Source organism: Octopus bimaculoides, chromosome 4, assembly GCF_046866305.1.
Source record: "Octopus bimaculoides isolate indiv1 chromosome 4, ASM4686630v1, whole genome shotgun sequence".
In the NCBI taxonomy this organism is placed as follows: domain Eukaryota; kingdom Metazoa; phylum Mollusca; class Cephalopoda; order Octopoda; family Octopodidae; genus Octopus; species Octopus bimaculoides.
The window spans coordinates 147,599,930-147,620,199 of NC_142931.1; the positions used below are offsets into that span (position 1 = coordinate 147,599,930).

Consider the following 20,270-nt stretch of genomic DNA (forward strand, 5'->3'; position numbering starts at 1 on the left):
CCTAATAATTTGGTACGTCCTTTATCGATTTCTATTTGTGAATGCCTCAGTTACGGTGATGTCATAAAATTTGACACTGGTGATCACGCGCGCATGCTACAGACTTTCCATTCACCAAATTCTGCTCACAAAGCATTTTGTCCTTATGACCACAGGGATTGCGATTCAAGCTTTTTAACCATACGGCTTTGCTTGCATTAACTTTGTATTGCTTCACAATTCATTGTCAAGGACTGATTTTGTCTATTCGAACTCTCTGCGTTCAAATCCCGCCAACTTCAACAACGTCTTTGGTAGATTGACGTAACTGCTACAGGGTCGGATGAGATGCCTTACAGTATTTGGTACTTATAAAGATTCAAACAGCTTTTGTCAGTGCAAGATAGAGGCCTTTCCCTTCGATAAACATCGGTGATGAGGAAAGGAGTCTTCCTCCTAAAAATTATGTTTGGGTCTGCACATAGAAACATGCGCGTGGGCACGATCGACCTTGGCCGACGGAGGCGCTACAAGTTGGTCCCGTTTGTATTCAAGTGAATTGTTGTCATTGCTGTTGTTCAGTCATGAGTCGGTGTTAATGAAACACAGAGATGCGAGGAGCGAACGCGTTTATCTAATCTTCTCTCTCTCTCTCTCTCTCTCTCTCTCTCTCTCTCTCTCTCTCTCTCTCTCTCTCTCTCTATATATATATATATATATATATATATATATATATATATATATATATATATATATATATATATGTATATATATATATATATATATATATATATATAGGTTCAAAAAAAGGAAAAAGACAAAAACAATAACAAAAAGCAACAACGTGAGGACGTGATACAGGTAGTGTTACATATATATTTATGTGTGTGTGTGCGTGTATCTATATGTATATACATATATATCTGTGTATATATATATGTATATACATACACACACATATATATACACAGATATATATGTATATACATATAGATAGATACACACACACACACACACACATACACATATATATATATATATATATATATATATATATATATTAAATCAAAGGCGTTTCACTTAAGATAAGACGAATATATATTTAGAATGTTGAGTAATTGATGTTGGCGTTTGTAAATTTGTGTCTATTAATGTAACTAATTATCGGCTCTGAACAGTAATGGCTGAAACGGGATGAGCTTTGAATAAGGATTATATAATAGCATTGGACCTAATTTTATAAAATAAACACCGTTTTATAAAATAAATAACATATGTGTTTGAATAAATGACAGTTATAACTGTTTATAAATTATGCAGAAAACGAGAACTAGATAGGACATCGTGTGGGAAGGAGTGTAATAAATACAGAAGTTGTATATATTATACGGGGAACGGAAATAGTCAGAAAAATGTGTCAGAAATTTTAAAGTCGCCATTTTTGGACGCGGGGAAAATCACAAAAAAATGTGATATCTTTTAAATACCATAAATAAATGACACAATGATTAAGCGGACATTACTTAAATTGCTTATTAACTGACAATACATAGTTGGTACACATTAGCAATACAGTTTATATCATAAGTCATTTATTGAACTTTTCCTGTAGCTGTTTTTTTCTGTGATTTTTCTCTCTTTCTTTTTTTTTTTTTTTTTGTGGATGCGGAACATTCAGCCTTTACGTGACCCTTCACTTACTGGAAATAACAAAATTGTCTTCAAATCACACGCTACCATCTTAAAAATTGAAGAACACAGATCTTTTCAATATTCTCCCAGCCACTTGAATTATTTCAAATTTTCAGTTTTTTTTTTTTGTTTTTTTTCTTTTCTTTTTAATATTCTACACGTGTGTATGCTAGTAACGAAAATCACGTCCATTTTCTTTTAGAAATTTAAGATTAAAAAAAAAGTAACAAGCAACCGGAAACTTCCAATGCCGACATACCAGAAGTCATCAACATGCAAATTTACATCTATGTGGGGAATTTGACAAAAATCTGGTGAAAATTTGAGTTCATGTGGTTGAAAGTATTTTTAAAAAATCGAAAGACTGCTTGTTCACTGAATGTCTGGGTCCGTTTGACCAGAGCTTCCTTGAGATTAATCAGAAACGACAGTAAAAACATGTATCTTTGTCCTCTTAACATGTATTTATGACATGTCTTAAATACAGAGATAAACTCACTGCTTGTTCATTCGGTTTTAATTCTCGCTTGAAAACATTCCTTGTCATTCGTGAGAAATGCATGAACGTCACAACATCGTATTCCATGTTATTAACACAGAACTCCGTTATCAGACAACCAGTGGTGTGTATTAAACCAAACCGTACATCGTAGTACAGTCTCATGTTTAATTATCGTAGGTTTTAGCTCCAGCTATCAATCTCAGTTTCCCTGAATTTCGTTGAAACACTGACAGGTCGTTTAGTTGGCTGAATAATTAATAGATGTGTGCATTAAAAATTTAACTCTATAAATTTGTATGCAGTTACGTATATGTAAGATTTTTATTTTCTTACTAAATAATGCAATCTCGTTATAAGAATTGGAAAATACTTTGCAGTACTTCTTCCTGCTCTTTACGTTCTGAGTTCAAATCCCACCGAGGTCAACTTTGCCTTTCATCCATTATTTACTAAAATGATTAAGAACAACAATGTCCGAATCATCACATTTAACTCTTTTCATCTCTCTGGGTGCCTTTATTCCTTCGCTAAGAAGGTATGACTTGATCGGCGGCTGTATATAAAAAAATATATATATATTTGCCCAAGATCGAACCTAGGACATCGTGATTGCGAAGTGAACTTCTTAATCATTCGACCATACCGCACTTCACGCATGCACCAACAGAAAGAAATGCACATGTGCGTGTGTGTGTGTGTGTGTTCTAATTATACACCAAATGGCCTGGAATAAGTAAAACAATCTTTAAACATATTAAATGATGATTTCCATGGAGGAAACGTTGTACAAATACATGTATGTTGTATGTATGTATTATACTATATTATATTATATACATTTTAATTGTATGTTTTAATTATATTTATACTCACATATTACATTCTAATAATGAGAAACGTTATAAGCAAACAGTTGAAAAATTACATTTCTGTGATTATTTTAAAAGACGTACTTTATTTTATGAAAGAATGAATATAAAATGATCTGTGTTGTAATAAGATATGTAGACGAGTCAACCAACCCAGCCTGATAAACCAAATTCCCCAAGTTTTTGCGCAGTTTATTGCTTGAAATTGCTGTTTGGCATAGGTGTATTAGTTACGTAGAGATATTACAGAGAAACAGGGCGCCTGGTATGATGTATGGACGTGCTTTTTTCGTGGAAATAAAATAGCTGAAAAGTGATAGGGGTGTACGAACGTCTAAACTGGCATTCCTTTATTACCGACTTAAATTCTTATCTCCACCCCCACCCCCACCCCGCTCCACTCTTCACAGAAGTTCGAGGAAAGTTGTCTGCGTTTATTATTGCTGTCTGGAATTGGGACAAAATAATAATAATAATAATAAAAAACAAAGAAAATGTCATGTAGCATTTGTTCCGATTCCTTACGTTTTCAGTTCCGATACATAACGAGATCAACTGTGCCTTTCCTGGGTCGATAAAGTACCAATTAAATACTAGAATCGATGTTGCTTCCCTGCAAATTTCTTATCCTTTTATTGTTTTTTTTTTAATTCAAAAGTAATTACTATTGTTGTTTAGACCCGGATCCGTCCTGAACAGACAAATCCACCATCAAAAAGTGATGCGGGGAAATTCGGTTATTTCATGCCATGGCCATCCTATATCTTCTGTATATTCTATAGCTTAATGTACTCCCCCCCACCCACTACATTATTCAATGTATCCTTCATTATTTTTTTATGACAGTGGGGAATATTTAGTTGCTATTTCTAACTGAAAGATCGACCACGTAATGTCTCCCGCGTTGGCTTGTTGTCATGGTCGTCGTTGCTTTGATAACAGTCTACCAAGGTCAATCTGTCTCTATTTCGACATTCCATTCTCTCTCGCTCTCTCTCTCTCCCTCTCTCTGTCTATATTTCTACGTTCTATTCATTTTATCTCTCTTTCTTTCCATTTTTCTATCTTTGTCTTTCCCTCCCTCTCTATCCTTCTATCTATCTCTATACATTCCATTCACTATCTCTCTCTCTCTCTCCCTCTGCGTATTTATCTGTTTTTCTATCTATCTCTCTATCTCTCTCTTTCTCTCTCTATCTCTCTCTCTCCCTCCCTCCCTCTCTGTATCTATATTTGTCTTCTTTCTATGCATCTCTATTTCCACATTCCATTCACAACATATTTTGGTCGTCATTTCCTTCTTCTCATTCAGTGTGAAAAGGAAAATAGACAAACACCCCGCAATGTCGTCGTCTGCTGACTGGCTGACGATGATGACCGACCGACGACAAGCCACGACGACGGACCAACCTTTTTTCTCAAGTTTGGCCCCATTCCAGCTCATTCCTTTCGACCCGTCTATCAACTGTTGCACGCACTTAAACCGCTGCCACTAATACTACTACTGCTACTGCTGCTGTTTAGCCCGGGGTCGGCTGTGATTGAGTAGACAGGCTTGTGATCAAAGCCTTCCGACCATGACCACTCTGCCTTGTTTTGTTTTTCTCAGACGTGGCTGTGGCATTCACTTTTTCCCAACTATTTGTTTATGGGTTCGATCCCACTCGTGTGATTCTTTAAGCAAGTATCTTCTATCATAGCCCCGGGCCAACCAAAGCCTTGTGAATGGATTTGGTAGACGGAAACTGGAAGAAGCCCACCATATATGTATGTGCGAGTTTTTGTGCCTGTGTCTGACCTCCACTACTACTTGACAACCGGTGTTGGTTTGTATACACCGCTGTAACTTAGTGATTCGGCTGACCGATGAAATAAGTTCTTTGGTCGATTTGCTCGACTAATCCCTTCAGGGCGGTGCCCCAGCATGGTCGTAGTGTACAAAGACCGAAAACGGTAAAAGATGAAAGACATCTTGGACTACTCTATCTAAATACGCCTTGTTTGTTTTTTTAAAAGGAATGGATGGGATTTGAGGGAGCTTTAGCTGCTATCTCGACCAGATTAAACCTCCTCATAGAGGAATGGGTTAAGTCGATCACATCGACTCCAGTACTTAACTGGTTCTTTATTGTCATCGGACCCCGAAGGGATCAAAGGCAAAGTCGGTCACGGGTGGAATTTGAACTCAGAACATAACGAACCGGAAGAAACACCCCTCAGCGTTTTTCCCCACATGATTGTGCTAACTTTCCATATATATATATGGAAAGTGGCTGTGTGGTAAGTAGCTTGCTTACCAACCACATGGTTCCGGGTTCAGTCCCACTGCGTGGCACCTTGGGCAAGTGTCTTCTACTATAGCCTCGGGCCGACCAAAGCCTTGTGAGTGGATTTGGTAGACGGAAACTGAAAGAAGCCCGTCGTATATATGTATATATATGTGTGTGTGTGTGTCTGTGTTTGTCCCCCCAACATTGCTTGACAACCGATGCTGGTGTGTTTACGTCCCCGTAACTTAGCGGTTCGGCAAAAGAAACCGATAGAATAAGTACTAGGCTTACAAAAGAATAAGTCCTGGGGTCGATTTGCTCGACTAAAGGTGGTGCTCCAGCATGGCCGCAGTCAAATGACTGAAACAAGTAAAAGAGTAAAAGATATATATATATATATATATATATATATATATATATATATATACATATATATATATACATATATATATATATATATATATATATATATATATATATATATATACATATATATACATATACATATATATACATATACATATATATATACATATATATATATATACATATATATATATACGTATATATATATACATATATACAAATATATACATATATATATATATATATATATATATATATATATATATATACATATATACATATATATATATATATATACATATATACATATATACATATATACATATATATATATATATATATATATATATATATATATATATATATATATATGATTGACCGTTGACCGAACACTATTCAATTTTTTTTCTCCTTGTCTCCGTATTCTTTCTGTTGAAGAGCGTATCTCGAAACGTTAAAGACTTTCCGTATTCCCGAGCGTCATACTAATACATTCTTTTGTTGTTTACACCACCTGTCCTCGTCTGTTGTTGTTTTTTCGTACATTCTCCCATATATATATATATATATATATGTGTGTGTGTGTGTGTGTGTATATAATATATATATATACCCATACAAGTACGACATGGACTTTCTGGACACTGGCGGTCCGGAACCTCTTATAATCCGCTCTCATTTACGAGCAAGAACTTCAAATCCCCGCCCCGACACCTGATCAGTTTATTGGGCAGCCCTTGCTTCACCCAGTACCTTGCGCAGTACAGTCTTAGTGAACTTGTAACATTTATATGAATGTACAGCTATCTCTGTATATCATTTAATTATTTAGGTAAATTTAATATATATAGTTTTTAAAAATCGTTAATCCAGAAAGTCTTTGGAACCAAATATTCGGGAACATCTATGCTGAATCTCTGTTTCAGTGAAGCGAAGTGGGAGGGGGGGGGGGGGTTAATGCACTTTCGCACCTTTCCTTGAAAAAATGCTTTTTTTTTTTTATGAAAACATTTTTTCGGATTCTTACGTTTTAGATGTCAGAGATTACGAATAGGCATTAAAAAAAATTGTTTTAATTTTTCCCTCATCCACCCACCTCTTTCCCGCCCCCAATTAAAAATAAAGAGATCTTAGCGAATTGACGAACATACGCAAATCGAAATTAAATACAGACAAAAACATTAAAGTGAAAAGAATTTGCCTTTTATTTGTGTTTGCCTTAAACAATCGTGAATAATAATTTAATATAAATTAAATATGCACCATTTTATGAGAAACAAACATTAATGATTAATAATTAATGTTATAAAGTTTAATAAGGGGCTCAATTTTCATCCCCTTCCCCAATTTTAAATTTTAAACTTTTTCATCCATTTATTTCTTTATCTTTTTATCCCTGTCCGTCTATTCATATAATACAATTTTTTTAAATTGCATATCCATTATCTCCGACATCTAAAAATGCATTTTTCAAACAGAAACTGCATTAAGCCCCACGAAGTAAAACTTTATTCTAAGCATGAAACAACAGGTCATGCACTAGTAATGAATATAATGTTGCTACTAATGTTATTAGTATCATTTACTGCTGCTAATGGTGATTCATCGGTGTTTGAAATAGCACAGTGGTTGCCGTAGTGATGATGATGAAGAAGATACTGTATTAAGTAAGCAAGCGAGAAACTTTACTTGATAGCTCTTCTTTATGCCTGCTCTCGTTTTTGCTGTTCCGTAAGTTCATTGTTTTGTTGCTGTGCTTGGCTCATGTGTTTACAGTAGCATCTATCTGTATATATGTATATATATATATATATATATATATATATACACACTGGTTTGTATATTCAAAATTAATTTTGTCTATATAAATTTACCGATAACGGTTTTTTAACACACCGAACTACTTGGTAAAATTACTAATTATTAATTAATCATTAATTTTTACCCTATATCTATTTGTATATATATATATATGATGTTATATACTATTTCGTGTGTGTGTGTGATAAATAATTATAACAGTAATGATTATAATAGCAACTGATGATGATAATAATAATAATAATAATAATAATCTATGACGCTCTTTCAGCTTTGCCTGTCAACTGTAACATCTCTCATTTCAAACTTTTAATTTCCAAAAATGTCCCAAGAAGAACAAATCATTTCTTTCAAGCTGTGTGTGCGGTTATTAAACTTTTTCAATAAGAAGAGTGATTTCGAAATTTCGGCCTGTTAGACTTCGAAACTTCGAAGTCACTATCACCCCTCTTGTAAAAGTTTTCTTGACATGTACTCTATTAACAAGTATTGAGAAATGCTTCAGTTTTATTATTCAATTGTTGCTTTTTTTAATTCTAACTTAACACAAAATCAAACATCATGTGTGTGTGTAAGAGAGAGAGAGAGAGAGAGAGAGAGTGAGAGAGAGTATGATTGTGTATTTGTGCGTATGTATACATACATACATACATACATGATGATGCTTTAATCTGCTAACGAAAGATATAATTATGTTTTTGATACGTTATCACTTCAAAATTCTTTAACATTGGTAAGAATAATTTCCAATCACCTTTACTCGTTCCAATTGTTTTATCGAGACCATTCTCTGATTCTCGTCCCATATAAATATGTTCATTAATTTTCATGTTCCTTGCGAATGTGTGCGCGCGTGTGTAAACTACAGATTGGTGCTACAGCTTGGCCGATGTTTTGTTCACGCCCCACCCCCTTAACTTAACAGGTCGGTAAAAATTTCCGATAGAATCAGTACCAAATTTCAAACTGGGATCGATTTATTCGAATAAAATTCTTCAAGGCGGTGCCTCAGCATTACTGCAATTCAATAATTGAAACAAATCAGCTGTATGTATGTGTATATATGTATGTGCATATCTCTGTGTATGTATATATATATATATATATATATATATATATATATATATATGTATGTATGTATATAATTTATAGTTGAAAAAAATAGACTTTCGTCATTGTTTGCTATCACTTTGTATGTGTTTGTGTGTATGTATATGTCTATATGCTTATATATGTATGCGTGTATCTATTGTTTGTATGTGTGTGTGTTTGAACCATACCTTGGCATCGAACCCTGTCTCTTATGATTGTGAATTGAACTTTTTAACTGCTCTGCTATGAATGCATCTTGGATTGTATATAGTGTTGTTGATTGTTGCGAACAATATCTAGCGTTTTATATTGTTGCAAATTGTTGTGTTTGCTGAGTGTTACCATCAAACGAGACAGACTAAGGTTGTTGCTAACAACATAGTCTTTCAGCTTTCCTAACTAAATGTTGCTAGCTATATTGACGTTGCTAATGTCCAACGACTTACATTGTTGCTAATTGATGTCTAGCTGTGTTGACTGTTTTGGAGAAGTATGAAATCCAAGAGTTGGTCCTGGGTAGGAATTGAACTTGGAACATAAATGGTGGTGGTGTTGGTGGCGGCGGCGGCGGAGACTCCCGCATTGTATATACTTGTGTTTGTGTGTGTGTGTGTGTCTATATCTAGACATACTCGTATACTACATGTGTGTGTGTTTATGTAATAGTACTAATAATAATTGTATATAATTTAAACATAGAAGACAAAATACTTAGCAGTGTGTGTGTGTATATATATATATATATATATATATAGATATATATATATATATATATATATATATATATATATATATATATATATATATATTGTGTGTGTGTGTGTAAAGCCGACGAATTCTACTCTACACAGTGATTACCCCCACGCTCAATTTTTTCTCTGCTAACAGTGTTTAAGTAAAGACTTCCACCTAAAGACCATCACCAATGAAAATAATGCTACTTAATACAATTGTAACTGTGAATTCCTTAACTATTGGCTTTCAATCAAGACATTCTGGCAGTCAGCCATCACAAGACTAATAAAAGATATGCCATTCAGTTACAGCTAGTTCCCCCTTCCCCCACACCTATCTGCAGAATGTTGTTGTTGTTATTGAGATTGTTTAACCCCGGTCAACCATGATCAAGTAGACCTAAGAGAGATGATGGTGTAGTTATTAGTTGCTGTTGTTGTTTAACCCCAGGTCAGTGCTGGCCAAACTGAAATATGATCGAATGCATTCCAGCCATAACGATGCTGTCATTCTGGAGAGGCACAGTGTACCCCAGACTACATTATCCACTGTGATATCTTTGTTTTAAGATGTGAGGGTGGAGGAGGAGGATTCTTGGCTGTTCTATCGCTCTAGCTCTGCCACCCTTCTGCTTGTGTGTGTGTGTGTGTGAGAGAGAGAGAGAGAGTATAATTTTCTGCAAGGAAACCCCACTCTGATTTCCATCTGTCTCTTGCTGAAGAATGCGAAGAGAGCGAGTGGGATTCTAATTTTAGTGACATTCATTTTCGTTTGGAATGTTCCCATAGCAGGTGTGCTAACCTTCTTAAAATAGATCTTCTCGGTGATTCATTGGCCTATTTTTGTCCATTTTACTGGTTCTTTAGTTTTTGGCCTAGTTCAGCATTTGGAATTGTGTGGGTTTGCCTTTAAGAAATTCTTCACATGGATTCCATCAATTTCAAAAAACAAGTAAATATCACAGTTATTATATTTACCCTCTCTCTCTCTCTCTCTCTCTCTATCTCTCTCCCTCTCTCTCTATCTCTCTCCCTCTCTCTCTATCTCTATCCCTCTCTCTCTCTCTCCCTCTCTCTCTATCTCTATCCCTCTCTCTCTCTCTCCCTCTCTCTCTCTCCCTCCCTCTCTCTCCCTCTCTCTCTCTCTCCCTCCCTCTCTCTCCCTCTCTCGTGGTATGTTAAGTGTTTCTAACAACAAAATTCTGTATATTTTTCTCCACCCTTCTTCTCTGTTTCAGCCATTCAACTGTAGCCATGCTGAGGCACAGCCTTGAAGGGTTTTAATCAAACACATCAATGCCAGTGCACAAGTACTGAGTTGATTTGTTTTTACTCTATCAATCTTCATTACCACTAAGTCAAAGAGACACAAACAAACCAACACTGGTTGTCAGACAGTGAGCAGGAGACAAACAAAGACACACACAGACATATATGTGTGGGACTATAGCAGAAGACACTTGCCCAAGGTGCCATGCAAAGACCTTGAACCCCCAACCACCTGGTTACAAACCAAGCTTCTTAACCACACAGCCATTTCTACACCATGTTTGTTTATTTATTTAATATTTTGTGATTTGCGAAAATATTGTCATTTGTTGCAAGTTCGTAAAGAGCCAATCACTGATTTAATGTATTTCTGATTGTGGGAATGGTAAGGGAGTATCTGTAACTAGGTGCAGAACAGATATTATAAGTGACAGTTTTCTTTCTTTTTTTTTTTTTTTCCCAATTTTCTGTATTCTGTGCTGACTTAAATTGGTAAAAAATGTGCAAATACATCTACATTTTCATGATTCCTAAGCAGCCTCTGTCCATCAAATTCCTTACAGCAGACATTGACCAACATCAATCAGTGGTAGGAGTAACTTGTCCAAGGTACTGCAATGTGGAATAGAGGACGGAATGACACAGTAATAATGTCTCTAACTAGCTTCAGAACAGTTTCAAATTTTGGCACAACACCAGCTATTTCAGGGGAGGTGTAAGTCGATTACATCACCCCCCCCCCCCCCAGTGTGCAGCTGGTATTATCTTATCAACATCAAAAGGATAACCTCCAACATTGACCTCAATGGAATTTGAGCTTGGAATGTAAAAAAGCATTTTGTCCTGTAATGATTCTGTCAGCTCCCCACCTCACTGCAAGGAAAACACACATTAGCCATTCAGAAACACCCAAAAATCTGTTAAATTCATTTAAATATTTATTATTTGGTGTCAACATTTTCCTCACACCAACTGCAACCTAGTCACTGACTTGAAAATAAAATTTGTGTCTTCCCATTTTTTTAGTTTGTTTGCATTCTTTGATTTATATTAGCAAAAAGAGATACAAACATCCATCTACGATGTTAGTAATGTGTCTGGTTTCTAATTTTCCTTCATTTCTTCTTCATTGCAGTTCAATTTGGAGCTTGTGAGGAATCAGTTTAACAAAAATTTCTAGAAATGCAGTCCTCACCGTACAGAGATCCACCGCCATACCCAGGACATTCTAAACAACTATTACAGCCTGGTAAGTAACTTATTCTGGTGCCATTGTTTTATTCTTTTGAATTTAATAGTTTATCTCTTAACGAGTATCAAAGCTGTTTGAAGAGAAACATGATTAACCCTAAAGTCACTTGTTTCTGTCCCCCTGTTCATACTTTAGCCTCTCATTACTTGACACAAAAGCATCTCCCTCGATACTATACCCCTTACTCAGTTGAGGGTAGTTGTCTTGCAAATTACTTGGGTGACTTTGCCAGTGCTGGTGCCACATAAAAGAAGCACTGAGTATACTCTGTAAAATGGTTGGTGCTAGGAAAGGTACCCAACCACAAAAACCATACCAAAGTAGGCATTGGAGCTTGGGGTAGTTCTCTGGTTTGTTGATGCCAGCCAAGCCATCCAACCCCATGCCAGCATGGAAAATGGATCTTAGGCAAGGGTTACGATGAAACAAGATGGTGCCAGGTACAACTCCTTTATTCATTTGCATTGTGGCACCAGTTCACAGCCTGACATTAATTACTACAACACTAATACAGTGTAGGTTAGGAATCAATAAGAAAACATACAGGCAGACAGACAGATGAACTCACATATTTACAAGTACTCATATTCATGTATGCATGAGTACACTGGGGTTGCGTAAAAGCCTTGAAATGCTGGGGTTTCACATGAAAGAACAAAGCAAAATGACCCACAAAATCCAGTTGGTTAATTGGTGCAGTGAAGATTTGTAATACATTCCAAAGACATTCCATTCATGTTTTCCGGAATTGACATATCCTCACACTCGTGTCTGTATCCGACACATACACATGCATATAATGTGTAATGAAGCATATAGATCCATGGGCTAAATAAACACATGCACTCATTGCATGAGTGCAAGTATATCCACATGCACTTTCAACATATGTTCACACACACTAACTTAAACATTTGCAAACCCTAGGAACTGTTTTGACTGAGACAAAAGAGCCTTGTCTCTTTATTAATGACTTGCTTGAATTCTACCAAGAACTGACATAAATCTGAAAGAAAAGCAGAATTGGTAAAGCAACATAAATTGCTTTGCATTCCTTTATGTTCTGCAACTAACTTTACTCTTTATTGTTTGCAAAGTGTACCAGTCATACATTGAGATCAATATCATGTGTTGCTTTGTGTCTGTGTTAGAAGTTAATATTACAGAATTAATTGGGTGAGATTGTTGTGACTGTATGTATGTATCCATGGAAACACATGTCTTAAAAATTTCTTCTTCCTTGTTTTTTTGTTAAGGTTTACGCCAAAGTTTTTCTGGTAGTGAAACAAGTACAGATGTGTCACTTTCGTCGACAGAAAACCTAAGTACCTCTCAGAGACAAGAACCACAAGGAGAGGAAACACATACACAAGAAATGTATTATGATCTTAAAACAGCTCCAAGATATTCTATGTTAGCTCAGCTTGGAATGCAAATACCAGTGGACATAAAAGATCTGAATAACCAACCCATTTTCGCCCCAACGACCCAGCAAAATATACCCAGTGTTTATACGACACCCACAGCTCAATATTATTCCGCATCACTAACACCAACCGTTTCTTCTGGTGAATGGCAAAACAGTCAAATGGTAACGTGTACAGTGGCCGATTCTCAGGTGATTCCGATGAACGCCACAGTAACGGTGCCAACCACTGTTGCATACACAACACAATGTTGGTCTCAACACCAAATGGATCCACAAGTATTACAATATCTTAGCAATTTACCGCCACCGCCAGAGTATCCCAGAGCAAAATCTGAGAGTGATACTGTAAAGAATGATTTACGCCGTTCCTATGAAATGCTGGAGAAGGTTGAGCGCACAAGATCTCAGCCAGATCTTACAAGGTTTGAATCTCAATTTCGTCAAGCCAATTCGAATGTTTCGCACTTCTATGTTGGAGAGAAAAGTCCTTTAACCAAAGAAAACACAAACTCGTGAGTATCTTTCTTATTGCTATGGTGTTATTCCCTGGGTTTTTTTTTGCTTTTGTTTGTTTCTGTCTTTGAACTGTGGCTATGCTGGAGCACCACTTTGAATGGTTCGGTCAAAGAAATTGACCCCTGGTACTTGTTTTTAAGTTTATTATTTATTTTATTGATCAATTTTGCCAAACTGCTAGATTGTAGGAACCTAAATAAATCGACACCAGTTATCAAACGGTGGAGAAGAGACACACAGACACACACACACACACACTCACACACATATATTTTTATATTTATATATATATATATACATACATACATACATGATGAGCTTTCACACACAGTTTCTGTCTACCAATTTCACTCACAAAACATTAGTCAGCTTAGCACTGCGTGTGTGTTTGTTAGATTTGATCAGACTAACTAAAGGGAAGTTACTCTGCAAACACTACGTATTTGGCCCTTTAACTGTTTCAATCTGAAACCCATCAAATGTGGTGAGTTGTAATCCACCTGACAATAGAGCTACAGTTTGAGGAAGATTTCACTGCTATTTTTTGCAGGACAAGAAACCATGTAGCGTGTAGTATCTCTTATGTTTTTCAGTTTTCAACTACCTTGGACTATATTATTCAATGTAACCTTGTCCTACCGTACTTCAGCTCTTGAACAGCTGACATTTTCTTTCCCTTTTCAAATACTACCCCTACTAGGTCATGCTTTTGTGGGGCGACAGGCTCCTGTTCCTTCCCTGTCTTCCAAGTCACTTGACAACCTCACTAATTGTGGTGGCATGAAAAAAAACCCAGTACACCCTGGTTGGTGTTAAGAAGGGCCTCCAGCTGTAGAAAATATGCAAAAGCTGACGCTGCGACCCAGCTTAGCTTGGTGGTTTGCCAGACCTTATCAAACCGTCCAACCCATGCCAGCATGGAAAGCAGGTGTTAAATAATGATGATAAGTGGTGTTTCTCCCTAAATTTGTGTCTTACACATTTTCTATTTGGTTTTTTCAGCGTTTTAGAAAGCCACAAAGAGGAGATAACTCTGCAGTCAGACCAGCACCCAGCGTTGCTATTGGCTCGTACCAAACATATTGTTGAAATCCTTAACAATGAGAACCGATTCCTTAAAGAGAAACTGAAGACTATGAGTGAGGATCTCAATCGAAGTAAAAAACGAGTTGTGACATTACAAAAGGTGTGTATATTTATTGTGTATATATGTGTGTGAATTTCTGCAATTATACGTAAACATGAATGTGTATGTGATGCGTGTGTGTGTGTCTCTAATCCTCTAATGTGTATGCAAGGGACCACGTAGTGTGCTGACGATGATGATGATGATGATGGTGATGGTGATGCTAGGAGTAGCCCTGTTTACAGTGTCTTTGGTTGCTTCAAAGAATCTGATAACCACAGAACTTTTGATCTAATGAAAGAACCTCGGCATAGTCAGTCACACAACCTATCAGAAACAGTAGTCAAATCTTCCTCACACCACTGGATAATGTGATCTTACATTCACAAGAACCAACAGGATGGTCATAGCTGAAATGCCTTTGATCATTAGTCAACTTGATCAGGTTCTGACCTGGGATTAAACACCAATACCAACCTACAGAGGTATATTCTTGTTGTTGTTGTTAATCAGCCCCAAGTCAGCCCTGATTGAGTTCACCTTTGAGCAAAGATGTACCTACTGTGACCCTCACGATTTATTTTGGGCATTGAGGGAGATTTGGATACCACCTTTAGCATGTTAATCGACCATATTGAGTCTCCTTCTTTGTCCTTGTTTTTGAAATGGTCAGTGATTATGGTGTTAGGAAATGAAACATTTTTACTGTTGAAGGTTTTTACATGGCTTTTAAACGAATCTTCCTTTTCTTGGTTTAGTGTGAAGATGAGATCTCTAAAGTCACAGAAGAATACCAAACTCTGGAACAGAAATCCCGCAAAATTCAACAATGGGAAGCAGCTTACAGACGGAAATTGGAAGAAGAAAACAAAAAAATAGGGTCAGAGAACAAATATTACAAAGGTAAAAACAAAATCCCCTCTTTTTTCTTTTTTTTTTGTCCCTCTCAGTTCCTTAAATATAAATCACCTTTACTACTAATTCAATGGAAACACAGTTTGCAAATAGCTCTCATCACAAACAAATCATTTGTCTCCGGTGACAAACACTCCAGCCAGCAGCCATGGGGTATCGGTGGGAGGAGAGCATCAGTTGCTGTCTAACTTTTTTGTTCAGTGCACATCCCTGCTCAAGTTCATAGCACCGTCTCTTGAATTTCCCGTGGGAAAAATAGTTCCTTCAGGAACAAATTAAATTCATAAACCAAATATTTCTGGCCATGTGGTTTAGAAGCTTGCTTCCTCACCATGTGGTATTGAGTTTTCTCTCACTGCACAACAACTTGGCCAAATGTCCATATTGTTATTCTCATCATTAAATTTTCTTAATTCTATCCTTATTTCCTAACTCATTTAACCCTTTCGTTATCAACCTGGCTCTGGTAATACAAATGTCTTGTTTTCATAAGTTTTGAATTAAAATCTTCCACCAAACCTTAGTCACAATTTATGTTCCTAACACTAGCTTAATTATAATAAAGTTATTTTACTAAATTCTTTGTTAGATTTTAAATAATTGAAAGAAATACTGTAACGAAAGGGTTAAATGTTACCTTGATATCCTCAGTTATCTGTGAGATATCCCCAAATATCAGAACTTTTTTTTAAAATCTTTTAACCAAAAATATTCCTGTTTTTTCTTTCAGAACAATTACAAGGTATTGGAAATGCTGCCAACCAAGAGGTCAGTCATCGATCTATTTATTTATATTTATTCGTATTTATTTGTATTATCTGTGGAGTTGTTGTTGTGTTTAGGCACCTTGAAGTTAGCTTGACTGAAGTGTCCTTGAATCAAAGGCACTCCAACTGTGACACCCACCCCCAATTGGACGTTTGACTTATATAGTAAGGCAGAAGTATGACTCCACTTCCAGGAGAGGTTAAGCATTTAATTTCATAACTATTCCACAGAACTGTTGAGAAACAGACTCCAGAATTAGTCTTTAGGGTTTTAGGGGCTGTTCTGGTAAGAGAAAGTTTGTCATCAGACCTGAAAGACAGATTAAGTCTATCCCCAAAGAATAGGAAAGGCCCTATCAGTATAGACTCTGTATATATTGTGTGTGTGTATTAATGAAATACGTATTAATAAAATGGTCTTCTTTAATTACAGATGAGCGAGACAGATATAAGAACAGAGCTTCGGAAGAAGGAAGCCATTATAGCAAACCTGATGTCAGTCAGTACGTATTATTCACCTTCAGTTTTCTGTCCAAATCTGTAACATGAAACGCTATATCATCATCATCATCATCATCACCACAACCACCACCACCACCACCACTACATTAATAATAAATAATAATAATAAATAATAATAATTATAATGATTTTTTATGTTTTCACTTCTAGTGAGGTGGACAAGTCCATCCCACCTCAACATTTCACCGCATCACATTGTTTCATCTCTGAAAAGTAAAACTACAGAGAAAATTCCTAATCTCTCTTGTTATACTACATGTGTGAGGGGAGGGGTTTAGTTCCTGTAATTACTTTCATAGTCTCAGGTGTGGAAGTGCATGATTTAGTGGTTAGGCTGTTGAACTCCTGATCATAAGGCTGTGGTTCCAGGATCTGGACCTGGTGGTGAATTGTGTCCTTGAGCAAGACACTTCATTTCACATTGCTCCAGTCCACTCAGCTGGCAACAATGAGTTATCCTGTGATGGACCAGTGTCTCATTCAATGGATGGAATAGAAACGCCACAGAAACCGGGAAGCCAGCCTCATGAGTCTTGGGAAGAAGCTTTCCTCAGGAATTTGGCTACAGAAGTCTTCAGCAGACTTTTATTGGAATTGTTAAATGTTTCCCCTTTCCTTTTACAAAAACTGCTGCTCTTCAATATTCTCACATTCCATGTCATTCTTTTTATTGTTTCAAAGACCTGTTGTGATTTTAAAGGAAAACTGTTATCCTTTTCTTATTCTCTTTCCACAGACAAAGAGCTGCAAAGTTCCAAAGAGTTGCTACAAGAAGATGTCGTAAAATCTCATCAGATGATTGAACAACAACGATCAGAGATTGAAATTTTGGACAATGCTTTGACAAATGCACAGAGTAATGTGGTCCGTTTAGAGGAAGAGGTAATCTCTCATTCCTACCAATCCCATTTTAGAACACTTGTGTTAGAAGTAACATTTTTAATGCAGGAAACAAATATCTCGATCGAAAATAAAAATGCCGTGAAACCAACAGACAGACAGAGAGGTAGACAGATAGGTTTGTTACGAACATAGTTTATGCTAAAAACATGGAAAAGGCTAAATAAAAGTGATTATGTGGCCAGACAGATAGAGAGGAAGATAGCTAGGTAGAAAGGTAGAGAGATAAATAGATAGGTGGGTAGATATATAGATAGACAGACAGAAAGAAGCCTCAGACACAAGGCTATAAAATGAGTGGGGATGGCGTAAATTATTGACGTTATATATATAGGGAGGTAACTTGCACAAACCACACTGCGGTATGTTCAAGTGCTGATTAGCTAATAAGTCTTAAAACACCTTAATGATTAATTAAATTACTTTTTGTAAATACACAAGGTATTAAAAAAAAATGATAATTTGTCGATGATGTTTTTTATGCTTTAAATGACTTAATGGTTTAATTGTGAATATTCTTTTTTTTCTATTTTAGTGTAAAAAGAAGCAGCTTTATATGGATCGCCTGGACCAGTTACAGAAGGCATTTGTTTCACTACAAATGGCCACAGAAAAACGAGAACAGATGGAACAACAGTTGAGGAACAAACTCGAAAAAGAATTAGGGCAGCTTCGAATTTTTGAAAAGGTATTATTATGTCGACCAGATATTTGTAAATGTGTGTGTGTTTATATATATATACATCATGGCACTCCATCAGTTGTGACGAGGGTTCCAGTTGATCCGATCAACGGAACAGCCTTCTCGTGAAATTAACATGCAAGTGGCTGAGCACTCCACAGACATGTGTACCCTTAACGTAGTTCTCAGGGAGATTGAGTGTGACAAGGCTGGCCCCTTTGAATTACAGGTACAACAGAAACAGGAAGTAAGAGTGAGAGAAAGTTGTGGTGAAAGAGTACAGCAGGGTTGGCCACCATCCCCTGCCAGAGCCTCGTGGAGCTTTAGGTGTTCTTGGTCAATAAAGACTCAGAATGCCCGGTCTGGGAATCGAAACCGCAAATCCACTTCCCTAACCACTGGGCCATTGCACCTCCACTATACATACATATATATATATATATATATATCATCATCATCATCATCATCATCGTTTAACGTCCGCTTTCCATGCTAGCATGGGTTGGACGATTTGACTGAGGACTGGTGAAACCGGATGGCAACACCAGGCTCCAGTCTGATTTGGCAGAGTTTCTACAGCTGGATGCCCTTCCTAACGCCAACCACTCAGATATATATATATATATATGAATGAGTGCATGTGTATTGCATCTAAACATAGTTGTTGATTCCTCCACATTGGTCCTGATCAAGCATATCTATAGTCAATGATGTTCCATTGGTGGCCACCTCATCTTCTATATCAAGAACATTGTCCAGTATTTTTTTAAGACAGTAGACTGCAATTCAGAATAGATTTTACTGCTATTTTTAGCAGTTCAAGCAACCACACAACAGTTTCGTTATTGGCTGCTGTTTCTAGCAGGCTAAGCCACCATGTAGTAGTTCCCTCATTCTCGCATGTATATCGATAAAAGTGTATCTGTATTTGATGTTGATGTCTTAATGAACTATACAAAATATTTGTATTAATTATTAAATGTAAATATTATTTAATGCAATGTTTCTGTGTTTAATTAACAGGTCAGTAACGAACCTGGTTCTCCCAAAACTAATAATGAGCAAGATACCCATTTGAGTGGGAATATTGAAGACCTGAAAAAGTTACTCCAAGAAAAAGATACTCGGATGTTACAACTGGAGGCAGAAGTAGCTAAAGTGAGTTGCCACTTTCCACCAGATTAACTTGAATATTTCTTACAAACATGTCTTAGATTTTAGCTAGCTTAATTTACCATCATCATCATCATCATCATCATCAACAACAATCTCTATAAGAGTAAAAGGAAGAAGGCTGTGTTGGGCAGGCATGGCTGTGTGGTTAGGAAGTTTGTTTCACAACTGTGTGGTCTCAGGTTCACTCCCTCTGCATGTTACTATGGACAAGTGTCTTCTACTATAGCCCTGGGCCAACTAAATCCTTGTGAGTGGATTTGGCTGGTGGAAACTGAAAGATGTCTGGTGTATGTGTATGTATACACAAACACACAATGTACATATATCGTTTTATTGTCCACTTTTCATGCTTGCATGGGTCAGATGGATTTTTCTATGGCTGGATGCCTTT

General features: G+C 36.6%; 1 protein-coding gene across 2 annotated transcripts in view; it reads left to right on the plus strand.

Moving 5' to 3' along the window:
• The window catches only part of LOC106873647 (uncharacterized), a 37,790-nt gene that overhangs the window by 12,908 nt on the left and 4,612 nt on the right, over positions 1 to 20,270 (plus strand). The window contains exons 1-10 of one of the 2 annotated variants that reach the window (XM_089351702.1): positions 7,318 to 7,409; positions 11,730 to 11,843; positions 13,103 to 13,787; positions 14,794 to 14,977; positions 15,676 to 15,820; positions 16,563 to 16,600; positions 17,033 to 17,102; positions 17,858 to 18,003; positions 18,557 to 18,709; positions 19,727 to 19,861. In XM_089351702.1, the coding sequence (XP_089207828.1) occupies positions 11,777 to 11,843; positions 13,103 to 13,787; positions 14,794 to 14,977; positions 15,676 to 15,820; positions 16,563 to 16,600; positions 17,033 to 17,102; positions 17,858 to 18,003; positions 18,557 to 18,709; positions 19,727 to 19,861 (1,623 nt within the window). In that variant the 5' untranslated portion in view covers positions 7,318 to 7,409; positions 11,730 to 11,776. Of the gene's footprint in view, positions 1 to 7,317; positions 7,410 to 11,729; positions 11,844 to 13,102; positions 13,788 to 14,793; positions 14,978 to 15,675; positions 15,821 to 16,562; positions 16,601 to 17,032; positions 17,103 to 17,857; positions 18,004 to 18,556; positions 18,710 to 19,726; positions 19,862 to 20,270 lie in introns of those variants that run through there. The other variant, XM_014921095.3, reaches the window with a different exon arrangement.